At 33.6% G+C, this 26,515-nt stretch overlaps 1 protein-coding gene across 1 annotated transcript; it reads right to left on the bottom strand.

Moving 5' to 3' along the window:
• Positions 1 to 16,920: 16,920 nt before the first annotated feature.
• On the bottom strand, positions 16,921 to 24,949 carry LOC131610599 (aminopeptidase P2). The gene is made up of 13 exons (XM_058882588.1): positions 24,547 to 24,949; positions 24,322 to 24,447; positions 24,106 to 24,225; positions 21,163 to 21,438; positions 20,786 to 20,958; positions 20,327 to 20,581; positions 19,647 to 19,798; positions 19,133 to 19,323; positions 18,826 to 18,934; positions 18,570 to 18,724; positions 17,961 to 18,053; positions 17,374 to 17,454; positions 16,921 to 17,234 (listed from the first exon to the last, which is right to left on the bottom strand). The coding sequence occupies exons 1-13, from the start codon at positions 24,850 to 24,852 to the stop codon at positions 17,157 to 17,159; spliced, it is 2,115 nt and encodes a 704-aa protein (XP_058738571.1). The 5' UTR covers positions 24,853 to 24,949; the 3' UTR covers positions 16,921 to 17,156.
• Between the last annotated feature and the right edge of the window lie 1,566 nt (positions 24,950 to 26,515).

The raw sequence follows: 26,515 nt of genomic DNA, 5'->3' as shown, positions 1-26,515 counted from the left end.
AGAATAAGAGAAACCCTATGTACCTCCCCCCACCATATAAGCCTCTTATCTCATTTTCGCAGTGATTTGCAAAATCCAAGATAGAAGAGCATTTCAGCAAGTTTGTTGAGGTTTTGAAAAAGTTATATATCAACACTCTTTTCACTTAAGCATTATCCCAAATGTTATCTTATGCTAAATTCCTTAAGGAAATTCTATCAAATAAGTGGAAATTGGAAGATACTAAAAATGTAATGCTAACAAAATAGTACAATGTTTTAATATAAAATAAAGTGCCTCCAAAATTAAAAGATCCTAGGAGTTTTTAAATTCCATGTGTTATAGGCACCATGAATTTCAAGAGAGATTTGTGATTTACGGGTGACTGTGAGCTTAATGTCTATGTCTGTCTATGAAAAATTAGGCTTTGGTGGGATGAAATACTCCAGAATATCTTTACAGCTAGCTGACAGGTCACTCAAGTACCTAGTAGGAATTGTGGAATATGTACCGATAAGGATATGACAACTTATTATTCCTATGGATTTTGATTTAATGGAAATACAACAAGATTTTGAAATCCCAATCATATTAAGAATACCTTTTCTTCCCATATATGGGGCAGTCATAGATGTTAAGTGTGAGAAATTCACATTTGAAGTAGGGGATATAAATATTGAGTTCTTATTGCCCAAAATTATAAAAAGTCTTGCTTTTAAAGATTCTTGTTGGAGGCTCGACATAGTTTAAAAACATATCGATGAGTCCTGTTCTGAACTAATCCCCCTTGACATAGTGGGAGTTAAGCTAGTGAGTCTTATTAGCCATGGTAGAAAATCAAAAGGAGATGAGGCTTACAAAAGGACCTGTATGAAAGTCCCACCACTCAAGACCAAGATTTAAAACAAAAGGCTTTGTACTAGCACACGGGGCTATCCTAAAAGTAAAAATATATATATATATATTTACCACCATACCTCAGGTATAAACCCCTTCACATAATAAAGATAGAAAAGGGTAAAGTATTTGGGGGATGGTTGGATATGTTCAAATGGAGTCCTAAAAATGTTGATCACAAGTATAAGGATTCAAGTTTGAAGGAAGCACACTCTTGATCAAGAGGATCAAACAGGTCAAGCTAATGACCTTAAATAAGTGTTGCATGGGAGGCTACCCAGAACTGTGTGTTTATTTTTGTAGGAATAAAAATAAAGTTGCATAAAAAGATTTAATTAACCACCACCTCTTAACAAATTATATGTGTCAACAAATGTTAATCAGGAGTGGGGTAAAGCATAGAAGCGAGGCAAGAAAGTCAAGCCATTTTCCATTGCCTTTGTGATAAGATATTGTGATCTATCTCTCTCCCATTTCTTTTACTATTTCATCGGAGACAATGTTTAGTTCAAGTATGATGGATATTTATTTTTTGTTTGGTTTGTTTATTTTCTTTGTGTTTATGTGTGTTGCTGCTGTGAAAATCTACATATATTGATGAAAATTGGAAAAAATTTAAAAGTTTGATATGATGCATTATGTGAAAAAAGTAGTTAATCATTGAGACGTAAGGCATAGGACTAAGAGTTTCGAGAAAAGTTTAGCTACAATTCTTCCTAACGTCTAGAGCCTCCCGATTTGATATTTATTTAGCATGTTTTGACTTGTAGCCTTAGTTGCTTGATGACTGGGCATGATATCTGTTTTTTCTATGTTGATAAAGCTTAGTTAGAAAAAAAAAGGAAATTGCCTTTACAAAGTTGAGTAACTCTCACCGAGTTCTTCGATCCAAAGACGAGTTGATCCCCAATGCATATAAAAAGATAAAATTATGCATTAATAAAGGATGTTTTAATCAGAGTAACAGTTATCCCTTTACCAGTTGTCCTTCCTAAAAGTTATACGAATCCAAAAGAAATTTTTTGTTCAGCTCTAAACAACACATAAAATTGAATTAGGAAGGAATGTAAAAAAAAAGGCCTTAGAATTGACCACATATGTGTTTTGAAGAGAAAGTGGTAGGTGTGTAGACTTATAGTCAAAACAAAGGCAGAATTTTATTTTTGAGAGAGGCTTTATTAAGCGTTTTTATAAGAAATTTAAGCTAATGTGAGTACCGAATGATCTAAACCTAGGCTGGGGAAAAACATGGATTATAAGCGAGTACCCTATATGCATCCCTTGAAAATTTTCTTTAAGAGAAATTTGCTTAGTCCTAATCTTCCCTATCTTAGAAAATTGTTTGAGGACAATCAATGAATTAAGTATGGAGAGACTTTACCAGTGGCATTTAAGTGTGTTACTAGAGTATTTAATTTTTGAATCTTAAGTAGTTTGATATCTATTTGGTGCATTTTACTCTTGTATCTTTGTTTTTTTTATGTTACAGATGAATGAGAATAATACATGACAAATAGGAGATGAATCGGGGAAAAAATACACAAAGACTGCATAATGAGGAAGTCTCTAGTACAAAAAATCAAATTCTACTGCAGTTTGGCAAAAATGGGAGCCTTCATACATAAAAACAAAAAAACGTTGCGATCTGTCATAACCAACATTATTGGTTGTTTCCAGCATTACCACTTGCTCGTAGCCTACAATACTAGTCGTAGCCAGCATTACCATTAGCTTGAGAAAAGTGCATTCCATCATTTTACACATTAGCATAATATTAAGTTTATTTGTTGCACTTTATTATTCTCTGCATTGTTGTAATCTTGAATTCTTCTTGGAGCAAGCTTTATTTATATACTTCACTGCATTTGACCAGGTTTTATATTGCACTCCTCTTATTGTTATTATAATTATATTTGAGTTGTGTGTTGTTTATAAATATGTCAGAGTTAACTCTTAAGAATCTAAGACATTAAGGACTGTCAAATTGACTGACCTCATGCAACTACCAAGGAGTACTGTAGGTTTGTTCAATTTTACATTAACAACTATGGGTGTTCGCGGTGCGGTTTTTGTTAGATTTACAATAGTTATTTTTAATATTTAATTGTTTTATGTTTATTAGTCTGTTAAATTAATGTCCTATTCTTTAGGGAAGTGGAAGCACTTTAATAGGAATTAGAATCTTTCTTTCAGTGACTAATTCCACGTTCTAGGCAGTAAAACGTGGAGTTGTTGCAGTTCTCAATTTGTAAGGCTATATAGCCAACAGTTTGCTTTTAATTCAACAAGTAATTCTCTCCAACTTTATATCAGTGTGCAGTTTCAACAATTGGTATCAGAGCTCCATTATTGGGGCCTGATCCTTAGTGTGTGAGTGTGAGAGAAACACAGTGAGTGTGAGAGAAACACAGTGAGTGTGAGAGAAACTCCCATTTTCTTTCAAGTAGAAGAATGGCAGAAAATGGTAGCAGTAGTTTCATGCAGCCGGCGATTCCCAAGTTTGATGGTCACTATGATCATTGGGCAATGTTGATGGAAAATTTTCTCCGATCTAAAGAATATTTGGGTCTCATTGAGAATGGAATATTGGCCGTGGCAGGTGGAGTACAACCGACAGAGACACAACGTAAATTGATTGAAGAGCAGAAATTGAAGGACTTGAAGGCAAAAAATTACCTCTTTCAAGCAATCCCACGTGATGTGCTTGAAACAATCCTTAACAAAGACACATCTAAAGGTATATGGGATTCAATGAAGCAGAAATTCCAGGGCTCAACTCGGGTTAAAAGAGCCCAACTACAAGCTTTACGAAGGGATTTTGAGATTCTTCATATGAAAGAAGGGGAAACAGTGAATGCTTATTTCTCTCGTACTCTAACCATTGCTAACAAAATGAAAGCTCTTGGTGAAAGTATGACTGAAACAATCATTACTGGGAAAATTTTGAGATCAATGATCTCAAAATTTGATTATGTGGTATGCTCAATTGAAGAATCCAACAACCTAGACACGATGACAATTGACGAGTTGCAGAGCAGTCTTCTTGTTCACGAGCAAAGGATGAGAAGCCATGGAGAAGAAGAGCAAGTTCTAAAAATATCACATGAAGATAGAGCAGGAAGAGGAAGAGGTAGAGGTGTATTTAGAGGTGGTCGAGGTAGAGGAAGGGGAAGACAGCCCATCAACAAAGCTGTCATTGAGTGTTTTAGATGTCACAGGTTAGGACACTATCAATATGAGTGTCCAGACTGGGAAAGAAGAGCCAACTATGCTGAATTGGAAGGGGAAGAAGAAGAGGAGCTTTTATTAATGTCCTATGTTGAACTCAAACATGCCAAAAAGGAAGAGGTGTGGTTTCTCGACTCCGGATGTAGCAATCATATGAGTGGAATCAAGGAGTGGTTCACAAACTTGGATGAAAGCTTCAGACAATCTGTAAGACTCGGCAATGACACTAGAATGGCGGTTATGGGAAAAGGAAGTGTTCATATGCAAGTTAATGGAGTTACTCAGGTAATTTCTGATGTTTACTACATTCCTGAGTTGAAAAATAACCTATTGAGCATAGGGCAGCTTCAAGAAAAAGGCTTAGCTATTTTGATTCAAAATGGGAAGTGTAGGGTATATCATCCTACAAAAGGGTTAATTATGCAGACAAATATGAGTGGAAATAGAATGTTTTTCTTGCTAGCTGGTATGATACCAAAGGAGTCTATGTGTTTCAAAACTGAGTCAGAAAATGAATCTTACCTTTGGCATTGTCGGTATGGTCACTTGAGCTACAAGGGACTTAGGACACTTTTTTATAAGAAGATGGTTAATGGATTGCCTTCACTCAAGATTCCAAAAAGGTTGTGCACAGAGTGTTTAACCGGCAAGCAACATAGAGACTCTATGCCCAAGAAGAGTTTATGGAGAGCATCAAACAAGCTGCAACTTGTGCATGCAGACATATGTGGACCCATTAAACCAAATTCAAATAGCAACAAGAGGTACATTCTAAGTTTTATAGATGATTTCACTCGTAAAACTTGGATTTACTTCTTACATGAAAAATCTGAGGCTTTTGCTATGTTCAGGAATTTCAAAGCTTGTGTTGAAAAGGAGTCTGGTGAATATATCACCTCTCTAAGGACAGATAGAGGTGGTGAATTTACCTCAAATGAGTTTGAAGAATTTTGCAAAGTTCAAGGCATATCCCGACAACTGACAGCAGCCTATACTCCGCAACAAAACGGAGTTGCTGAGAGAAAAAATAGGACGATCATGAACATGGTGCGCTCTATGTTAGCCGAGAAAAAGGTTCCTAAAATGTTTTGGCCGGAAGCTGTAAAATGGAGTGTGCATATCCTCAATAGTTGTCCTACTGTGGCAGTGCAAAACAAAACTCCAGAAGAGGCATGGAGTGGTGTGAAGCCAACAATTGGTTACTTTCGAGTGTTTGGGTGTGTAGCTCATGCACACGTTCCAGACCAAAAAAGAAGTAAACTAGATGACAAGAGTAAGAAATGCGTTTTGTTGGGAGTAAGTGATGAATCAAAGGCCTACAGATTATATGATCCAGTTTCGAAGAAGATAATCATTAGCAAGGATGTGGTTTTTAAGGAAAATGAATGTTGGAATTGGGACATAAGCAAAGATGAATGCAAGCTGGATGTCTTAGAGTGTAAAGATGATTTTGAGAATGACATTGAACGAGTAGAGAGCAATGAAGATGAAGGCGATGGCGCTGTTGCTAATACAAGAAACTCAAGTGAATCTGGTTCAACATCTAGTGAATCACATGAGGATGAACCACTAATTACTAATGAAGGGAGGGTAAGAAAACCACCGTTTTGGATGGAAGATTATGAAACTGGTGAAGGTTTGTCAGATGAAGATGGTTTGAATGCAATGATAATGCTCACTGAAGATGACCCACTTACATTTGAAGAGGCTGTCAAGAGCAAGAAGTGGAGGGACGCAATGACGACAGAGATTGAGTCAATAGAAAAGAATAAGACATGGGAACTAACAGTTCTGCCCCAAGGAGTAAATCCCATTGGAGTTAAATGGGTTTTCAAGACTAAACTTAACGAGAATGGTGAAATAGATAAATACAAAGCAATGCTAGTGGCAAAGGGATATGCACAGCAATACGGAGTTGATTATACTGAAGTTTTTGCTCCGGTGGCCAGACTTGACACTATTCGGTTGATACTCGCTTTGGCAGCTCAACATAGTTGGAATGTTCTTCAGCTTGACGTAAAGAGTGCGTTCCTTCACGGTGAACTAAATGAAGAAGTGTTTGTGCAACAACCGCTAGGATATGAGAAGAAAGGTGAAGAAGGCAAAGTCTACAAGTTAAAAAAGGCGTTATATGGCTTGAAGCAAGCACCAAGAGCATGGTATAGCAAGATAGAGGCTTTCTTTGTTCGAGAAGGCTTTGAAAGGTGTTTTTGTGAACACACTTTGTTCACAAAGTCAAAAGACAGAGGTAAAATTTTAATAGTAAGCCTTTTATGTTGATGATTTAATATATACCGGAAATGATAAGAGTATGTGTGAAGAATTTAAGAATTCGATGATGTTGGAATTTGACATGTCGGATTTGGGGAAGATGAGATACTTTCTTGGTATTGAAGTGTTGCAGAGTTCTCGTGGAATTTTTATTTGTCAAAGAAAGTATGCTCGTGAAATATTATCAAGGTTTGGAATGGAAGAGAGTAATTCAGTAAAGAATCCTATAGTTCCAGGCACAAAGTTGTCAAAAGATGAAGCTGGAACCAAATTTAATGAAACTTTGTTCAAACAAGTTGTTGGCAGTCTAATGTACTTGACTGCTACACGACCTGATTTGACGTATGGTGTGAGTCTTATTAGTAGATTCATGTCTTGTCCAACTGAATCTCATTGGCTTGTAGCAAAAAGAATACTAAGGTATTTAAAAGGTACCATTGAGCTTGGAATTTTCTACAAGAAGGAAGGTTGCACATATTTGGTGACTTATGCTGATAGTGATTTTGCTGGTGATTTAGATGATCGGAGAAGTACTTCGGGCTCTGTTTTTTTACTTGGTTCAGGAGCAGTTTCGTGGTCTTCTAAAAAACAGCCTGTTGTGACATTGTCTACTACAGAGGCTGAATACATAGCTGCTGCATCTTGTGCTTGTCAGTGTGTTTGGATGAGAAGGGTGTTGGAGAAACTTGGTCACAAAGAGGAGAAGAGTACTCTAATTCAGTGTGACAATAACTCTACTATAAAGCTGTCAAAAAATCCAGTTTTTCATGGTAGAAGCAAGCACATTGACATAAGGTTTCATTTCCTAAGAGATTTGACAAGAGAAAATGTTGTGGAGTTGAGCTACTGTAAATCTCAAGAACAAGTTGCAGATATCATGACAAAACCTCTCAAGTTAGCACAATTTCTGAAACTTCGAAATATGTTGGGAATGGTTGAAGCTTCAGCAGTAAACTAAATGCTTATTGCATATAGTTTAAGGGAGGGAATGTTAGATTTACAATAGTTATTTTTAATATTTAATTGTTTTATGTTTATTAGTCTGTTAAATTAATGTCCTATTCTTTAGGGAAGTGGAAGCACTTTAATAGGAATTAGAATCTTTCTTTCAGTGACTAATTCCACGTTCTAGGCAGTAAAACGTGGAGTTGTTGCAGTTCTCAATTTGTAAGGCTATATAGCCAACAGTTTGCTTTTAATTCAACAAGTAATTCTCTCCAACTTTATATCAGTGTGCAGTTTCAACAGTTTTATGCAGTTTTGACGTTAAAAATTATCCGAACCGCAAGAAAAAAAGACGCGTGGTTCGGTTTGGTTCGATTGGCTTTTAAAAATAAAATCGAACCAAACCAAACTAATGCGGTTTGGGTTGGTTCGGTTTCTTACAAAAAAAATAAGGGATAAATAACTGTTCCCCCCTGCCATTAGGGCGAGTTTTGATTTTGCCACCTATTAATTTTTTTTGTTAGATTCCCCCCTTATAAAATACAGATTCTGTTTTCAGAACCCACTATCCCTTGTTTGGCTGACTGGGTGTGGGGAATCTGGTGACGGGGCGTCCATGTGGCATTAGGGAAAATTAGAAAATACAGATTTCTAAAAATATATATATAGCATTAACGTTTTGTTTTATATAGCATTATATATATTAACGTTTTGTTTTATTAACGTTTTGTTTTATATAGCATTATATATATTAACATTTTGTTTTATATATATATATATATATATATATATATATATATATATATATATATATATATATATATATATATATATATATATATATATATATTAACGTTTTGTATTATATTAAGATATATCAATATTTTTTTTTTTAAAATTGTTTTTTTGTTTTTTTGTTTTATATAGCATTTTTTATATAGCATTTTTTTTTTAAAATTGTTTTTTGTTTTATATAGCATTATATATATTAACGTTTTGTTTTATATATATATATATATATATATATATATATATATATATATATATATATATATATATATATATATATATATATATATATATATTAACGTTTTGTATTATTTAAAATTGTTTTTTTGTAAAATGATATTAAGATATATCATTTTTTTTATGTAACGTTTTTTTTATATTGCATTTTTTGATTTATAAAAAATGTTTGTTACTTTATAAAAAAATGTTTGTTAGTTTATAAAAAATATTAGTTTATAAATAAAATGTTAATTAGTTTAAAATTATAAAATATAAAATATAATTTACTAAAACGCTAATATAATATATATATATATATATGTTGCATTTTTTAAAATTATCATTTTTATAAACTGTATTAATTAATTATTTTTTTTAAAATTCAATTTTTATATGTTTATATATTTTTTATAAATTTTTTTGTTTGTTTTTTATATGTTGACGTTTTTTGTTTCATATATATATATATATATATATATATATATATATATATATATATATATATATATATATATATATATATATATATATATATATATATATATATATATATATATATATATATATATATATATATAGTCAATTTTTTAACGTTAATATATTTATTTTAAAAAAACATATAGTTTAGCGTAAAATAAATTATCATAACTATATGTTTTATAACGTTAAAAAATATATTTTATATGTTTTATAACTATAAACGTTAATATATATATTGTTTTATAAAATTATCATAAAAAAATTTCTTGCAAGGTGTTAATATAAAACAAAATAAAAAACGTTAATATATAATAAATAAATAAAGGAGTACGCTTAAAACAACTAAAATATATTGGTGTAGTGGTTTGGTATTTGCTGGCTTTACTAAGGCTCTGTTTGATAAAACTAGCTGATAGCTGATAGTTGATAAGTTAATGTGAGTGTTTGGTAAATTAGCTGTTTCATTAGCTGATATATATAAAATGACATTAATGACATTTTAATTAAGGGTTTAATATACTTCACCCCCTGCCAATATAGCGAGTTTTGGTTTACGCCCCCTGAAGTTTTTTTTTTTATTAAATGCCCCTTATAAAACCCAAAATCTAGATTTACCAAACCCTTTTACCATATTTGCTGACTGGGCTTTGATTTAATTGGTGATGTGGCAAAAGCTACTTGATGACATGGAATTTATTTAATTTTTTTCTTTTTTGTACGTTTTAATAGTTGCCTCACTACTGAGTAGTACAACGTTTCATCTTCTTCTTCTTGCCATGTTCTTCTTCACGTTTCTTCTTGCCACATTCTTCTACATTGTGACAGAAAACTAGGATATTTATTCCAAAGGGAAGAGCAATGATGGGTGTTCTAGATGAAACTAAAACCCTTGAATATGGTGAAGTTTTTGTTCAATATTCTTACGACAGGTTCAGCAACCATTCTCATGTAGTTAAAGGCAAGGTCATAGTAGCGAAAAACCCCTGCTTGCACCCGGGTGATGTTCCTGTTTTGAAGGCTGTTGATGTGCCAGATTTGCGCCACATGGTGGATTGTGTTGTTTTCCCTCAAAAAGGTCACAGAATGCGCCCTCTTCTGCTTTATCACAGAATTCAAATTTAGAATCTTTGAAAAATGGATGAACTGCATGCTTAACAGGTTCTGCACATTCTTTGTGGACGATGTAATTGCAATTGCTTTTTGCACAGATGTAACTTGATCCAAAACCTATCTCTTTACAACCATTGCACATGTATGAAGGTGCTCCTGAACCATTCAGTTGGAATGTGTGTTAATGATCCATCTATTTGTATCTAATTTTGTTAAATACTGTAATGAGTGTATGAGATTTATGCTATAGCTAGCTAGTATGTTGGGTGTTATATGTGTGAAGATGCTTTCTCAAACCACTCAATTTATATGAAAAAAGTGTATCAATATTACATACTTACGGGTTTCCCAGAAAAGAATAATGCTCATATTTCTAGAATGGCAAATTGATGTATAATATAAAATTGACATATTCAACTAATACTCGATTCCTTTTTGGTTATATATGTGTCAAGTGTCAAGTGTCAAGGTGCATGCATGGCTTCTTTTAATAACTTTTAATCTATAATATAATTTGCAAAAGCAGGTGGACGCATTTCTTTTTAGTTTTTGAAAACAAAAAATAGATATACTCAATTCAATGAATTAAGTAGGCTGTAGCAAGTGGCCCAAGTTGATTTAGAAATCGAAGGGGACACAAAAATGCATATGCAACATGCAGTTTTTGCATTAAACATGACAGCTTCAGTCATACATTTTAATTACTCTACTAGAGTAAGATTCTTCATATTTTGACCAACATGCAATATTCAACTAAGACTTGGTTCCTTTTTGGTTATATATGTGTTAGTGTCAAGGTGTATGGTGGGTTCTATACACTGACTTGGCCAAGGGCAGAATTTCATCATGGAGCAATAAAACACCGAGAGAATGAGTGATACATGACTCTACTGCGAATACATTTGTATATGCAACTTAGAGCTTAACTAATAAACTTTAGACTTTTTTTATAGACTTTAAATCTGTAACCGCAACAGCAAAAAAGAAGTTCAAACTGCTACTGGTAATAGTTATGGACAATAACCACTGCTTGTTAATGTATGCAGGTTGTAGTATGTTCAAGAGAATAATGCCCACATATATTTGCAAGAAAACAACTTACCTTTAGATGGGGATCCATCCAATCCAACTCAAGCTCAAAGCTACTCACGGCCTAAAATCAAGCTAGTTGTTTAAAGTTCATAAAAAAAAACTCTAAAAATGGTCTTCCATAGTGTAGTTCATGCGGAAATATGAGATGTTGTCACGAATCCGTGATATTGCTTCTGGTAAGCCACGGGCGGGATACCGAGTGATCGTATATCGAACATGGTTTTCCATGGTCGACGAGTTCCTAAGCGGGCTTTGATTCTTTGTTTGCTGCGTGTTATGTATTTGAGTTTTGGTGGTGTTGTGAGTTTGTTTATGTTTTATATATTTTAGTTTTGTGATGAGTGAATTATTATGGATTATGGATTTGGGATGATGGGATGTGATCATGTGGATGGTAATAATTTGGGTCTGTGATTTGTTTTTTGCTGTTGGATTTGCATGTCTCTTTGTGAGTTAGATAAGTAGATGTTTGATATGTTGTTTTCCAAATGAGTGAAGACATTCATAACATAATATACATTTTGTTGTGGTGGTGGTGGTGTTGCTGAATGAGATGAAATGGAAATAAAAATGAAGTAAATGGTGTGTATGAAAGGGTTGCTGTGCTGATGATGATGATGCTGTTTGCGTTGTTGTGCTGAAGATGATGATGTTGTTTGCATTGCTGTGATGTTATGAGAACTAGGAAACTATTTCAATGGCTTCTTAATTAATATTTTAATATTGAATATAAGGGATAAAAGGGTAAAAGCCATGGTCATATACAATCATTAAGTCTTATTTTGCCACATCATCAAAGTCCAGTCAGCAAAGAGGGTAAAAGGGTGTGGTAAATCCAGGATTTATATTTTATAAGGGGCTTTTAATAAAAAAAAAACTTCAAAGGGCTCAAATCAAAACTCGCTATAATGGCAGGGGGGTGAAGTATATTAAACCCTTTAATTAATGAGGGTAATAATATATTTTAGTTAAAATAATAAGGGTATTAATGGAAGAAAAACTCACAAGCTAAAAGCTACAAGCTCAAAAGCTACTTCAATTAGCTTTTGAAAAAAAAGCTAAAAGCTAGTAAAAAAGCTACCAGCTAAAAGCTAAAATAGAGTTACCAAACAGAGCTTTTTTATTAATACGAGCTGAAAAGCTAAAAGCTCTTTTTTTTGTCTTACCAAACAGACTCTAAGAGTCCTGGGTTCAATCCCCATGGAGACCATTTTTTAGAATTAATATTCTATAAAGAAATCCATAGAAATCCAGCCAAACAAACAAATCCAACCAAACAAGAGATTTCCAGCCAGCCAAACAAGAGATTTCTCATGCCCAGTCAGCCAAACAAGGGATAGGGGGTTCTGAAAACAGAATCTGTATTTATAAGGGGGAATCTAACAAAAAAAATTAATAGGGGGCAAAATCAAAACTCGCCCTAATGGCAGGGGGAACAGTTATTTATCCCAAAAAATAATTGAATCATACATACACATATAGAGGAAAATATAATTTTGTGTTTCATCGTTCATCCATTACCATGAAAAAAGTTTATAGTTGTCAAAATAAGTTTAAAAATTGATAAATAAAATTGTGTCTTACAAGTTTATCTTAAGTCTAAAGAATGATATACTGAAATTGCATTCTTAAATAAATATCATACAAAGAATACGATAAAATTTATTTTATCAAAATAGTATTTATAAATGAATAATATTTTGTTTTTTGTTGATATGTAAATTAAAATAAATATCATACAAAGAATATGATAAAATATACACACAATACATGTTGATTTTTCTAAAGAATTAAAGAAATATATATTGGTTAGTAAGGTTTTGTAACATAATGCGGTTTGGTTTGGTTTAGTTTGGTTTGGTTTACAAAATACAAACCACAAACTGAACCGAACCGTGCAGTTATGTTAGAAAAAGGTCCAAACACATCCGAACCAAATGCGGTTTCGGTTTGGTTCGTTTCGGTTTTGCGGTTTTTAATTGGGTCGGCTTGGTTTTGAACACCCCTATTAACAACACTTTCCTAAATGGATATTTAAGTGAAGAGGTTTATATGCAACTGCCTAAAGGTTATCATGCCAAGGGAGAGAGTATGGTATGCAAACTCAACAAATCTCTTTATGGACTAAGACAAGCATCAAGATAGTGCTACCAAAAATTTAGCACAATTTTATTCTCTCTTGGTTTTGAACACTCTTCAGAATATCGCTCATCATTTTGCAGTTGCACTGGCTTATCCTACTAGTGTATATCAATGATATTGTGATAGTAGGTCCCAATTTAACTCATTTACAATAGGTTCGAATTCTTCTGGAGTAATATTTCAAGCTAAAGATTTTAGGTCATATGAGTTATTTCCTTGGTTTGAAAATTGATAAGTCTAATTTGGGCATTCACTTATGTCGATGAAAATACAACCTGTAACTGTTAGAAGACATATGACACTTGGCTTCAAAACCTACACTTATGTCAATGGTGTTAGACAAGTGACTCCAACTATAAGAGGGGGTGAATTGTGTGAGTTTAAAAACTGATTTTCATATTTATTTTTCCTAAATTCTGAGTTTAAAATGAGTTTATGAGATAAATGTGAAATAAGCAGCAAAATAAAATAAATTAGAGTCAAGGAAATGCAGCAAAAATAAATAATTGAAATATAAAGAGGTCAGGGAAGAGAAAGATGCACCAAAAATTTATAAAGGTTTGACCTAATGATTTTTCTTACTTTTCTCCATAAGAATTTCTTTTTGAGAGTTTCCACTATGATGTGAGAATTTGACATGTTTTACCCACGAACCTCCTTGCAGAGGACTGGAGTTTTACAATGTATTTCCTCCCAATAAACACGAGAGTTTTAACTATAGAGACATCCCAACCAAGATATTTTACCTTCAAGACAATCTCAAACCAACTGAGAGCTTTTAACACCAAACTAAGCTCACGAACCAAACGAGAGTTTTAAATACGGAGACCACCCAACCAAACAAGTGTTTTAACAAGTTTACCTCAGCAACCAAATAAGATCTTTTCAATTAGTTTATATCACAACCAAAACAAATTTGTCACAATAGAAATATTAAAATAGTTTTACACCAGACTCAAACACCTCACAAATAAAAGAATTCACTCTCAAAAACACTAAGGCAAAAGTGAGAAAATAAAAAGAGATAGAGAAGAGCCTGAGAGAAAAAACTCTTCTAATTGATTAGAATGGGCCTCTAATACATTAGGCAAGCACGAAAACATTTTTTGATTTATTCAAAAAGAGGTAGTGGTGCAGCTTGTTGTCTGTTTGCTTACTATTTATGTATCATCTTTTATATATATATATATATATATATATATATATATATATATATATATATATATATATATATAAAATTTATGGATTATAAAATAAGATTTTTAAGCTAAAAATATATATTTAATTAAATAAGAGAGGTTTTTTTTTTATTATTTGAATGTCTGTGTGATTTGTCTTAGTAAATTCGAGAGCTAATCATCTTTTTCACAACTCTAAAGCTTGATGTTTTTTGTTGCATTATATTTGAGTTTAGCATTTCACTAGAATCTTAAATCTTATCTCTAAATAGGCTTGAGATAACTTCAGGATAAACATCATCATCAGAGACAACTGGAAAAATAACATCAGATATCAACATGATCAAACACCACAACTTGATCGCCACATCAGATGACGACTTCATTTCATAGTGTTGTCATCATAAAAACTAGATGGACTTCATTGGAGCTTCTGATGAAGACTCCACTTAAAAATGTTATCATCATCAAAATCAAATAGGCTCCTACAGGCATCATACCTGCAAGTACATAGATCCAGAGATGGATTATGGTACTTCTCTCACTAATACAATTGATGTTTTGACTGGTGTTTGAGGTTATATAAGATTGATTGGCAGGTTAATGCATTTAACCATATCCAGAGCTGACATTGCATATGCAATTGAGTCAATTCATGCGACAACCTTGTGCCATTCACATGATTATAGTTCATCACATATTGCAATACCTCCAAGGCACACCAGGCAAAGGACTTTATTTCCCTGTGAAATTCAATCTCAAACTCATTTTCTTGTTGATATAGATTGGGAAGCTGCAAAGTATCAAGGAAATCCATAATTGTTTTTTGTGTTGTTCTAGGGAGTGCATTTGTACCCTGAAAATCAAAGAAACATTCCATTGTTGTACGTTTCTTAGAGGTTGAATAACATCCATTTATGGTATTTTGTGATAGCTTCAAATCCTATAAACCATGACAAATCAAAATATATAGACATTGATTATCATTTCATCGGACAAATTAGCAGTCCATGTTCTTAAGGTTAGTTCAAAAATATATAGACATTGATAATTATTTCATAAGACAAATTAGCAGTCCATGTTCTTAAAGTTAATTCAAGCTAAGACCATTCTTCAACTTGTTGATCTTCTAACAAAAGCCTGGCTACAGTTGTTGTTTGATTCTCTAGTATCCAAGTTTGAGTATGATGGATGCATACCTTCCTAATTCAGGGGAGTATCACAGTTAAGATTTTTAAGTAGTTAAAAATATTTATTAGGTGGGGTAAACATAGAGCTTTAACTCATCTGTCTAACCACAGATTGTCTGTAGCCATAAATTGTACTGTAATACATTAGTACTTAAATAAAGAGGAATATGAGGAATATGCAATTATGCATATGGATAGCACATTACTCTGCTCAATTCAGTTTCATCTTACTTCTCCAAGATGAACAGAGTTCACCATTTCCTTGATTATTCTTAATAATTTTGTTACTGGCATCCTCAATCATAACATAATAGGAATTGTATACGAGAAATGCGTGTCTTTTTTGGTGATTTATTTTGTATAATTAAGTGTAATAAATGTAATAATTGACGAAATAAAAAGTTAGATTTTAAAAACAAATAACTACTATTGTGAGTTTGATAAAATAAGGGTCAAAAGTAAAAATGATTAAAGTTTTTTGACTTTTATTTCTTAAACTGGGTTTATAATCTGTTTCACAAACTTTTGAGATTCACTATATTGAATTTTAGAGATTTTTTCAGCTGGTGTGACATCATTAATGATAATAGCACAATAATGTGATGTTATTATTATATAATTAGATTATACTTTATGATCCAACTTCACCACAACAAAATCAGAAAAAAAATTAAATAACAAGGTTTAAAAAAAATATTTACCAAAAAAATAAGTTTTTCAAAAAATTTACCAAAATGTCTAGGTTTTGCAAGACCCCCTGAAATATGCGCCAAATGAATTGGCGCAATCATTAGTATAAAAATTAGGTGTATGCGCCTGTGGATGTTTCTTTTCTATTTTTTATTTTTTTGACTTTTTACTAACACTTATACGCCAAATGAATTGGCTATTTCAAAAAAATTTGTACTAATGCGCCAAATGGTTTGGCGCATACTCTAAGGGGTCCCGCAAAACCTAGACATTTTGGTAAATTTTCTGAAAAACTTGTTTTTTTGGTAAAATTTTTTTTAAACATTGTTATTTAAATTTTTTATTCACAAAATCATTGTCATATCATATCATTAACAAAAGTTGCTAAAAAGAAAACCAAAAATCTGATGATAAAATTAAAAACTTTTAATTTTAATTTAGACATAATATGAAACTAAAAATATATTTAAGTCAAAAATAAAAATAACATTCGGAAAGATACAATTTGGCATGCAACACCAATTTGTCTATCTATTTCCCTACTAATTTTATTCTTACTACCATTTACCTACTTATTATTACCTATTACTTGATGTAAAATCATTTAAAATGAATATACTTAGTTATAATTTCACTTAACGTGGGTTCTTTTTAAACACTACTAGTGTTTTATTTTTCTTGTTATCAACCGAAGATAAACTCTGCGCAACTAGAAATGCTTGTCCCTCGAGTCAGGAAGGATAACTCTAGTCAGCGATGCAAATGGCTCATTTGTCCTGCCAAGCTCAAATCTTACTCTATCGAATTCAAGTTTTTTTTTTTCAAGAAATTTCTGTAATCTCTACTCACTATATTATTCACAGCTTACAAATAAAGTATGAAATCTGGAGTACGCCAGAATGAGAAGCACAGGTGCCGGTGCCCAAGCACATTAACATGAAAATGATTAAGCTGTCTCAGTGTTGATAGGTCGAGTGTTGTTCCAAAGCCATTGGCGAGCAGAACCATCCAGCAATGGTGAAACCTATGAATGCATCAAAGTAGTTAAAAAGCACATCTAGACTAGATGAATATTACTTCATAGCATAGCCATTGAATACATGGCCTTCTAGAGACAAATGTGATTGTGCAAAGGATAGGAAAATGCAAACAACGCAAATTACCTTTTCCCAGACTATTGAGTGGTAGTTGTCAAGCCAGTCGATCTCCGTTGCAGATAGCAGAGATACATCAACCAATTTAATCTGCAGGTATGCCCAGGTTAGGTTACAAATGGATGTTTGAAAGAACATATGGCTCAGAACAAAACATCCTAAAACTTCAGGAATGAGCTGCCATTTTTCATTGGTAAAGTTCCAAATACTTTCACAGCAATAGAGACAGAGAAAGTAGATTAGTCCTAATACGCAAAAAACAACTTATGTACATATCACAAGCTACTTTTATAGGCTCTTCCAAATACTTAAAAAGTGTTTGTTGCATAGGATAAGCCAAATAAGTTCTTCCAATCGATGTTGGACCAAGTCAGCCCCAGTTCCTCTCTTAATAAGGACTTACAACCAATATATTAATAGAGAAGCATAAAAAGATAAAACATTATTGGAGCATAATCTATTCTACAGCTTCATGCAATTAAAACATCCTCAATTTCCTGATGTTGAACTACAACAGGGGTTTTATTTTTCAGAAGAAAAGAAAACTAACAGGAAAATATATATCAGACCAGGGTGATTGAAAGCCATCAGCATACCTGAATGGGTACGTATGTAAGTTTTTCAAATCCTAGGTACTGGATTCCGCCAAAACGATTTGGTGTCTCAACATTTCTCACATACAGTAGATTCTGCAAGATAAAATAGTGTCATCGTTATGTAACCCATAATAGGAATGACAAATAATATTCTAATAGTTATGCAGAGAAAAAGGAAAAACAACATTATGTACAAACTTAGTGATCAAGTAGGATGGTATTCGCCATTAGGGCATAAAAGTTCACAAATAAGTGATGCTAAAAATGTCGAAATGTATGAAAATATTGAATCCAGTAATTCACAGAAAGCCTCTTAAGACACTCGGGAGTCATGGAAGGTTTTGGAATTCATGCATATAAGTTGAAACTGGAAACTAAACTTATAAACCAGCTAGGAAATCTAGAAAATAGTTATCAAAATTCAACAGATCTTAAAAAGCCTCATCTTTCATCACAAATTTGGCTTACTTCTTGAATTTTTCCCACATACATATAATTAGTGTACCAGATGATGAACTTGGGAAAGGAGTTACAGTTAATATAACTATAACATGCAACAAAACAGGGTTAACATTTCAGAGTGTGTCATATAGCTAAAGAGAATATTACCTCAATCCGAATGCCAAAGGCATGGTCTTCATAATAGCCGGGCTCGTTGCTAACAATCATGCCATTCACCAGAGGGGTCGAATTTCCAAAACGATGACTGATACTTTGAGGGCCTTCATGAACATTCAGTGCAGCTCCTACACCATGCCCAGTTCCTATATAGATATCGGTTAAGCGCAAATGATCAGTCAATCAATAAATTCATCTGGGCTTTAAGCTAATAAATAACAGCCCTCCACTGGATGCAGATATATACCATGTCTGTAGTCAAGTCCAACTTTCCAAAGAAAGGATCGGGCAAATGCATCCAGCACAAAACCAGGGGTATCTTCTGGGAAGACTGCCTGATCAAGAGCTATATGACCCTAGCAATTAGATATATGTGTTAAGACAAGCAATTACTTGAGAAATTAAGATTACTAGGACGAGGTGTTAACATTAAAACAAATAAAAGGTATATATTTGCATAATAGACTTGTGAGGAATATTAATGAACAACATGCAGATATCAACTTGGGAAAATTTTAATTAAAAAAACAGGAAAAGGTATAAAAGCACGATACCTGCAAAACTCGGGTGAAACATTCTTTCTCTCTAGTCGTTGCCTTGCCAAAATGAACTGTTCGAGTAATGTCGGTTGTGCCATCAATGTATTGAGCACCACTATCCAATAAGAATAATTTATTGGCATCCACAATACTACAACTCTCTGGTTCTGGTTTGTAGTGTATTATAGCACCGTTTGGACCGGATCCTAAACAGATGAAAGGAATAGATTATAGCTCAAGGGGAAGATGAGTTGGACCATAGCTTATATCTGTCTATCTAATATCTATCTATCTTTTTAGCTCAATACAAGATGCGTGTAAGAAGATACTGAAAATATTAAAATAGAACTACTGGCAAATGTGTCATAATAATGGAATACCAGTGACATATTTTCGTAGACTTCCTATATTTTTTTTACCCAGAATCACTTATTGTTTCATGTTTTACCCATATCTTGTATCATTTAATGTTTCCCTAACCAATACTTCAGTGAAAAAATAGAAAAGATTTGTCAATGTACTACAGTACCACTTATCGTGTCAAAGCTAGTATCCAAGAAACCAGCTTGTTTTGTGCGAAACTCAAGAAGTTTGTCTGAAACTTCTACTTCTGTTATTATTGTATTGTTACTGATTTCTGTCTCTAGCCAATCCCAGAACTGAGCAAGAGCAGCAGCATCTCTGCAAACAATAAAATAGCACAGTTGTAAATTTGCCTTACTTAAAAATAAAAAAATAAAAACAAAGTTATCCACCAACTGAAAGAAAGTGGACTTTTCCTCATAAATTCAACATTCTTATCAAATATTTATGAATAGTCAATAGGGGTAAGAAAAAAATGCAGCTACCAGTCGAAGCTATCAGTATCTCTTTTAGATGTAAACAAACAAATTTCATTTAAGTAGAAAATATTAACCAACTAAAATCTGCATAGTAAAAGAAGACAAAAAACGTCATCCACCCTGGAAAAATAATGTTTTGACAAATAGAAGGTGAGTGTTAGTTTAGTTGACTGCAAGTTCTATGATGATTTCCCAAATCTTCAAATCATTTTTTTAATAACTGAAAGAGAGCGTCCAATGCATAACTTATGTAGAAAATGTGTGGTTTCTGTATGTGCAATAACTCCAACATAAAAGAGATTATCAAAATATAGATATCAAAATATGGAAAAACATTGTGAATAATCACTGTCAAGGTAATGGTCACCTTAAATGACAATCTTGCATTCCTTTCAGCTCCGCTTCATTTTTTATGGCCTTTGCTAGAGAAACAGGGGATAATTTCTGGACAGCAGTGGGTACATTCGAGATCTCATTTGATTTATCAACACCTTTGTTCCTAGTTTTGTGCTTTCTCTCGTAGTTTTGATAATATTTGTCGCAGGCAGCTTTATAGGCATTTACAATAGCAGCATTAACAGAGGAAGTATCCAACCAAAGGGCAGCACCACGAGCTGCCAAACTGAAAGAAAATCAAGCTCAGTTCAAAAAACAGTGTTGCTTTTACAAACAAAATAAGTAAGCATAAAAGAGTGACAAAACGAAAAGCTACTATTTTAAGCCACATCGGCCTATCTAATGTAATATTCTTGGCCATTTCTACTAAATGATATGAGAAATGGAAGGGTCGAGAAAAATTCAAAAAAAAGAGTATTCCAATAATTACTTTTCAATCTCTGATATAATTGAATTGTATGGCCTGATCTCTATGTTTGCTTTCTTCAAGTGGTCATCCACCTCTTCAGTAACTTTTGAATTGTCAATAAATAATTTAGCTCCATCAATCTCCACAATCAAATATGCATACACGACAGGTGAATGTGGGATATCGCTGCCTCTCTTCAAAGAAAAAGTCAAAAGTTACTCTCACTGATTAAACCATCAACAGAGAAAAGCAGAGGAAGCAAGGAAATCAATGAGCAACTTATATTAGACCTAAACAGCTTGAAAATACCCGGAATGAAGCTTTACAATGATATGTGATTGCATACAAATAACAATCAGCAGTACATCAAGTTAATAGGTGATGTTAAGATGCATTACCAAGTTCAACAGCCACGCAATTTCATCAAGCGCAGAGATGATAATTGCAGATGAACCAGCCTTAGCAAGTTCGGACCTCAGAGTTGACAACTTCGACGTAACATCTAAACCAGCATACTTTAAGTCGTGCACTCTAACCGGCTTATTCGGAGATTCAGGCCTAGTTTCTTTCCATATTTCATCCACAAGATTTGAATTGTACAAATAAACAAGCTCATGGTTTTTCTCAGAAATGACCTGCTTAAGTTCTTCAGCAGCATCCGAAGTAAAAAGAAACTGCCTCCTTAACAATACAGAACATAACACCCTATCAGGCACAGTAAAAATTAAAACGCAAAGCGATAACACAAGGAAGAAGTGGAAAATATGGTTTCGATTGGTTAAGGACTTTCGTTTACTAGAAATATAAACGAAATACTTGAATAGGATGCTTAGGATTGATATTACCAATTAGAAAAGATAACCTACTTAAATTTTGTTTGTATAACTATAAACTAGGGGTGTTCAAAAATATGGTTAACTGAATTGTATACTAGAACTGAACTGAATTGCACTATAAAAAAACTGAACCAATTAAATGGTTAATGAACTGAACCATTTAATTTAAACAATTCAAATTCAATTTAAAACCGGTTCAGAACCAGTTTTCTTTTATAAACTGAATTAATTATATAAATTAATTTTTCATAAAAATAATAAAAAATTAATTGAGAGTAAAAAAAATCTGAAATTAGAAAATAATATTTTTTTTCAAAAATTTACAGAAAATTAAAATAAAATAAACAATATTTTTATAAAATAAAAATTCTGGAAATAAAAAAAATATAATTTATTAATAAAGAGTAATAATTGTATTCACACCAAGCTTCTGAGCACTCGCAACGATCTTGAACGTATCCGATTTAACACTAGTAAAAAAAGAAGACCTTTTTTTTTTTTGAATTGAAATTTTCAAAACGCAGTGTTTCAAAGTTTTCTTGTTGTTGTTAGAGAGAGAAGAAGAAACATTAATGCCAATAGTGTTGTTGTGAGGATTTTGTTGTGAGTGGATTCATCAATGGTGGTGGGTTTAGGATTGAGTTCAGAGGAAGAAGATGAAGGGGATTCAAGACCGGATTGGATTATAATTTTAATTTTTTAGTGAGCGTAAATTTGAAAGTTTTTTTGGTGAAGGTAAATTTTGAAAGACATGGTTGTTATTACGTCATAATCTTTTTGCAAATTTATTAGTTTTCAGACAAAAATCAAAATGAAAACAATTCGGATTTGATTAGTTCTCGGAAATTGAGAACGAATCCAATTAGAAAATTTTATGTTAAAAATCCACTATTTTTTTCATTTTTCATCCATTTTTAATTATAAAATTATTTCATACATTAGTATATCACTAATATCAACATATTTGGATTTAAATGAGAATTTTAAAATTATCATTTATTAATAAAGAATAGTGATCAAAGCGGACACAGTGAATAATTGAAGTGTCTATACAACAAAAAAAAATATAAAAAAAATATGGTAGATCGGGTTTTTAACAAAGATGGTGTATCGGTAATTACTTTAAAAAAAAATCTGAAAATAAAAAAGTTGAAAATAAATATTTTGAAAATATTATTCTTTTAATATATATATATATATATATATATATATATATATATATATATATATATATATATATATATATATTCATTTTTTAAATATTAAAAAAATTGGTTTTAAAAGAGTTTAAAATATAAAATTGGTTTCAAATTGCAAATTGATTATAAACTAGTTTATAAATATAAACTGGTTCTAAACTAGTTTTAAATTGAATTGAAACCATTTTAACAGTTAATTGGATTTTTATTGAAATGGTTATTGCAAACTGAATTGAACCATAAATGTGGTTTGGTTCAGTGCAGTTCATGAACCATGAACACCCCTACTATAAACAGCTTAATTTATATAAGTGTTCATGCGTAAGCTATTTATGTAACAAGATATAAAATAAAATAAAGTAAAATTGTTTTTATAAGTTATCTTGTAGAGCTTACAACAACAACAACAACAACAACAACAACAACCAAGCCTTTGTTGGAAAAATAAATCCAGCGTCACCCTTAGGGATTCGAATGGGCTTAACATCCCAACCCATGGCGCCTAGAGAGAGCTTACAAACCTCGCTTTAGGTGCAGCCCCTGAGGGCTCATACTATAAGGAAATAAAGTTGCGCCCTCACTAACAGCAATTGCTTTTAGCGCAGTGGTAAGCGCTTGATCCTACAAGTGGTATCAGAGCATGGTCATGGGTTCGAATCCCCCCGGCTGACACTGGGGGGGAGATTGTTGGAAAAATAAATCCAGCGTCACCCTTAGGGATTCGAATGGGCTTAACATCCCAACCCATGGCGCCTAGAGAGCGCTTACAAACCTCGCTTTAGGTGCAGCCCCTGAGGGCTCATACTATAAGGAAATAAAGTTGCGCCCTCACTAACAGCAATTGCTTTTAGCGCAGTGGTAAGCGCTTGATCCTACAGCCTTATCCCACTAAGTGAGATCGGCTACATAGATCAACTTTCGCCATAATGTTCTATTCAGGACCATGTTTCTATCCAAATCGTTAAGCTCGAGATCTTTTTTAATAACTTCTCTTATAGTATTTCTATGTCTTCCTCTTCCTCTAGTTGTTTGACTTCTTTTCATCTTATCTACTTTCCTTACCACAGAATCTACATGTCTTCTCTATACATAAACCACCTTAGTCTACTTTCCACATCTTATAGAGCTTATGAAAATAAAATATATACAGTTAATGAACAGGTCATAAGCTATTTCCATAAGCACTCCCAAACACTTTCATAAGTACTTATGTTGGTAAATAAGTTCAAATAAGTCAATTGAAACAGGATCATTTGCAATGAAGATAGAAAATAAAAGTTAAGGAGCATGATTAGCAATTACTAACAGGATCAATTCCAACTCTAGCACCTGGAGCCAAAACCTCATTGAGCCACTCACTAGTAGTAGGAACTCCTGGATTCCCAGCACGCATGAGAATCCAATTGGAGTTCAGCTGCTTCTCTGCCTACAGAACAAAAAACAACAACTCACAATATGTAAGCATACAGTGGAATCAAATTAACTAACAGTGAAGAAAATCGAAAACAAAAGTTCAAAAAACCTGTAGAAAATAGCGACCATCAGTCCAAAGAGCAGCTTTATCGTTAGTAACAACAGCAGTTCCAGCACTGCCAGTGAAACCAGATATGTATTCTCTTCTACCGTAACATTCAGCAATGAACTCGCTCTAATGAAAAAGAGAGTTTCAATTAGGGTTTCGGGGGGTGGGAGAGTAAAAAGTGAGGTGTTGAAAGAAGAAAGTTGTTATTAGTTAGTTAGTTGTTACCTGGTGAGCGTCTTGAGAAGGGATGATGTAAGCGTCGATGGAGACATCGGGATTGGAGAAGATTTGACGGAGGGCGGTGAGTTTGGGGTCGGAGATGGAGTTTGGGGGACGGTTTTTACGGAAGTGGGAAGAGGGTTTTGCGGTGATGGAAGTGCAGTTGCGGATGGTAGAGAATGGGGGTTTGTGGGATTTGAGTTTGTGGAAGAAGGGAGTGAGAGTGGGGAAGGTGGAGAGATGGATTGAAGGTGAGAGGAGGAGAGCTCGGTGTAGTGCGGTTGCGGGTGATGACAGCGACCTCATGTTCATTGTTGATGATGAAGATGAAGACGATGGAATAAGTGTAAGTGAATGCAAGACACACAAGAAATACCCATGTGTTTTTTTTTTCTTCTTTTTCTTTTATTAATTTTCGGGCAACGATTTCAACATTTAATCTTTCACTTAAATTTTGGTTCTTAAATACATGAAATTTTGGTTCTTAAATACATGAAAACATTTTGGTTCAAATGAGAGGGAGGGGAGAAAAGGGGAGAGGAGATGAGAGATTTTAAGGGAAAGGGAGGGGAGGAATTACATAATATTGGAAAACATAGAGTCTGTTTCTTTCACACGCCACATAGTATGATCAGTGTTTTTAACTACAAAACAAGTCATTTTCTTTCACATGCCACATAGTATGATCAGTATTTTTAACTACAAAACGAGTCTTTTTCTTTCACGCGCCACATAGTATGATCAATGCTACCCTTTGTACTTTGCAGACGAATTGCATTCAAGACCTACACTCTACTAATTGTATTGTATTTTAAGACTTGCCCTTCTATGTGTTGTGTTTGAGTGCAGGTGGTCCTAACTATTTTTTTGGTTTTGTTCTCCCTGGAAGTTGGTTTGTCTTGAGATTTTAGGTTGATTTTCTGATAAAAGTTATGATTGGCTTCTCTTATATTAGTTGTAGTGTTGTAGTCTTTTGCCATACTCCTTCTCTTGAGTGCACCTTTAGTGCTCTTTCACTTTAACTGTTTTATATTTATTGATATATGGTATCATATTTATTAAAAAAAGAGTCTAACTCTTCTTTTCAAGCAAGGAGATGGATAATGGGAAAACACTATCCTCCTGGCTAGCAAAAGGAAAGCAATTCATTGTTGTCATTTCCTTACAAATGGCATATGCGGCAATGAACATCATGATCAAAATATCCATGGACCGTGGCATGCACAGTTACGTCTTCGTTTTCAATTGATATGCCATTACTTTCATGGTAATTACGCCATTCGCATTTCTGTATGAAAGACAATCAATTCTTTTGTCTCTATCTTTTGTTCTACAACTACGCCCGGAAGATTGCTAGTCTCGCGCATCCTGACCAGCCGTGGTTCCCAGGATGTACTATCAGCTTCTAGCCTGAGGGACCTCTGTCAAGTCGGCTACGTGACGATACATAACGGGATGCTGATGGCATTTGCAGAGATATGACATCCGGAAACTTCCTCTTTTCATCTTCCTCACGGTGAGATTACCATCACACTTGATGATGTGGCATGCCTCGTGCATCTACCTATCAGGGGTATCCTCCTTGATCACGGCAGGCTGGCAAAGGAAGAAGCAATGGAGATGCTGATTGCGGAGCTGGTGGTTGATCCTGCTGACGCGCTTGATGAGGTGGACAGGACCCGTGTGGCGCACGTGAAGTTTTCCTTCTTGCAGCGGAGATGTGATGAGGCGCTGAGTGTGACACACGAGGCTTCTGATGACGATGTAGAGGCGGATATACACATAGAGTAGGCGTTAAGGTGTTACTTATATATGTGATAGCCATTCAACTCTTTGTGGACACGATCTCGATGTACACAGACATCGTCTACCTCAGGTACTTATCAAATACAACACGTATCTGAGAATACAACTGTGGAGCGGTTGTACTGGCGCACATCTACTCTAGACTCGGAGAGGGATGCCTGTGGAAGGC

This window comes from Vicia villosa, linkage group LG6, assembly GCF_029867415.1.
Source record: "Vicia villosa cultivar HV-30 ecotype Madison, WI linkage group LG6, Vvil1.0, whole genome shotgun sequence".
Taxonomy (NCBI): domain Eukaryota; kingdom Viridiplantae; phylum Streptophyta; class Magnoliopsida; order Fabales; family Fabaceae; genus Vicia; species Vicia villosa.
Note: the sequence above shows the minus strand (reverse complement) of the source record. Positions and strands in the feature narration are given on the sequence as shown.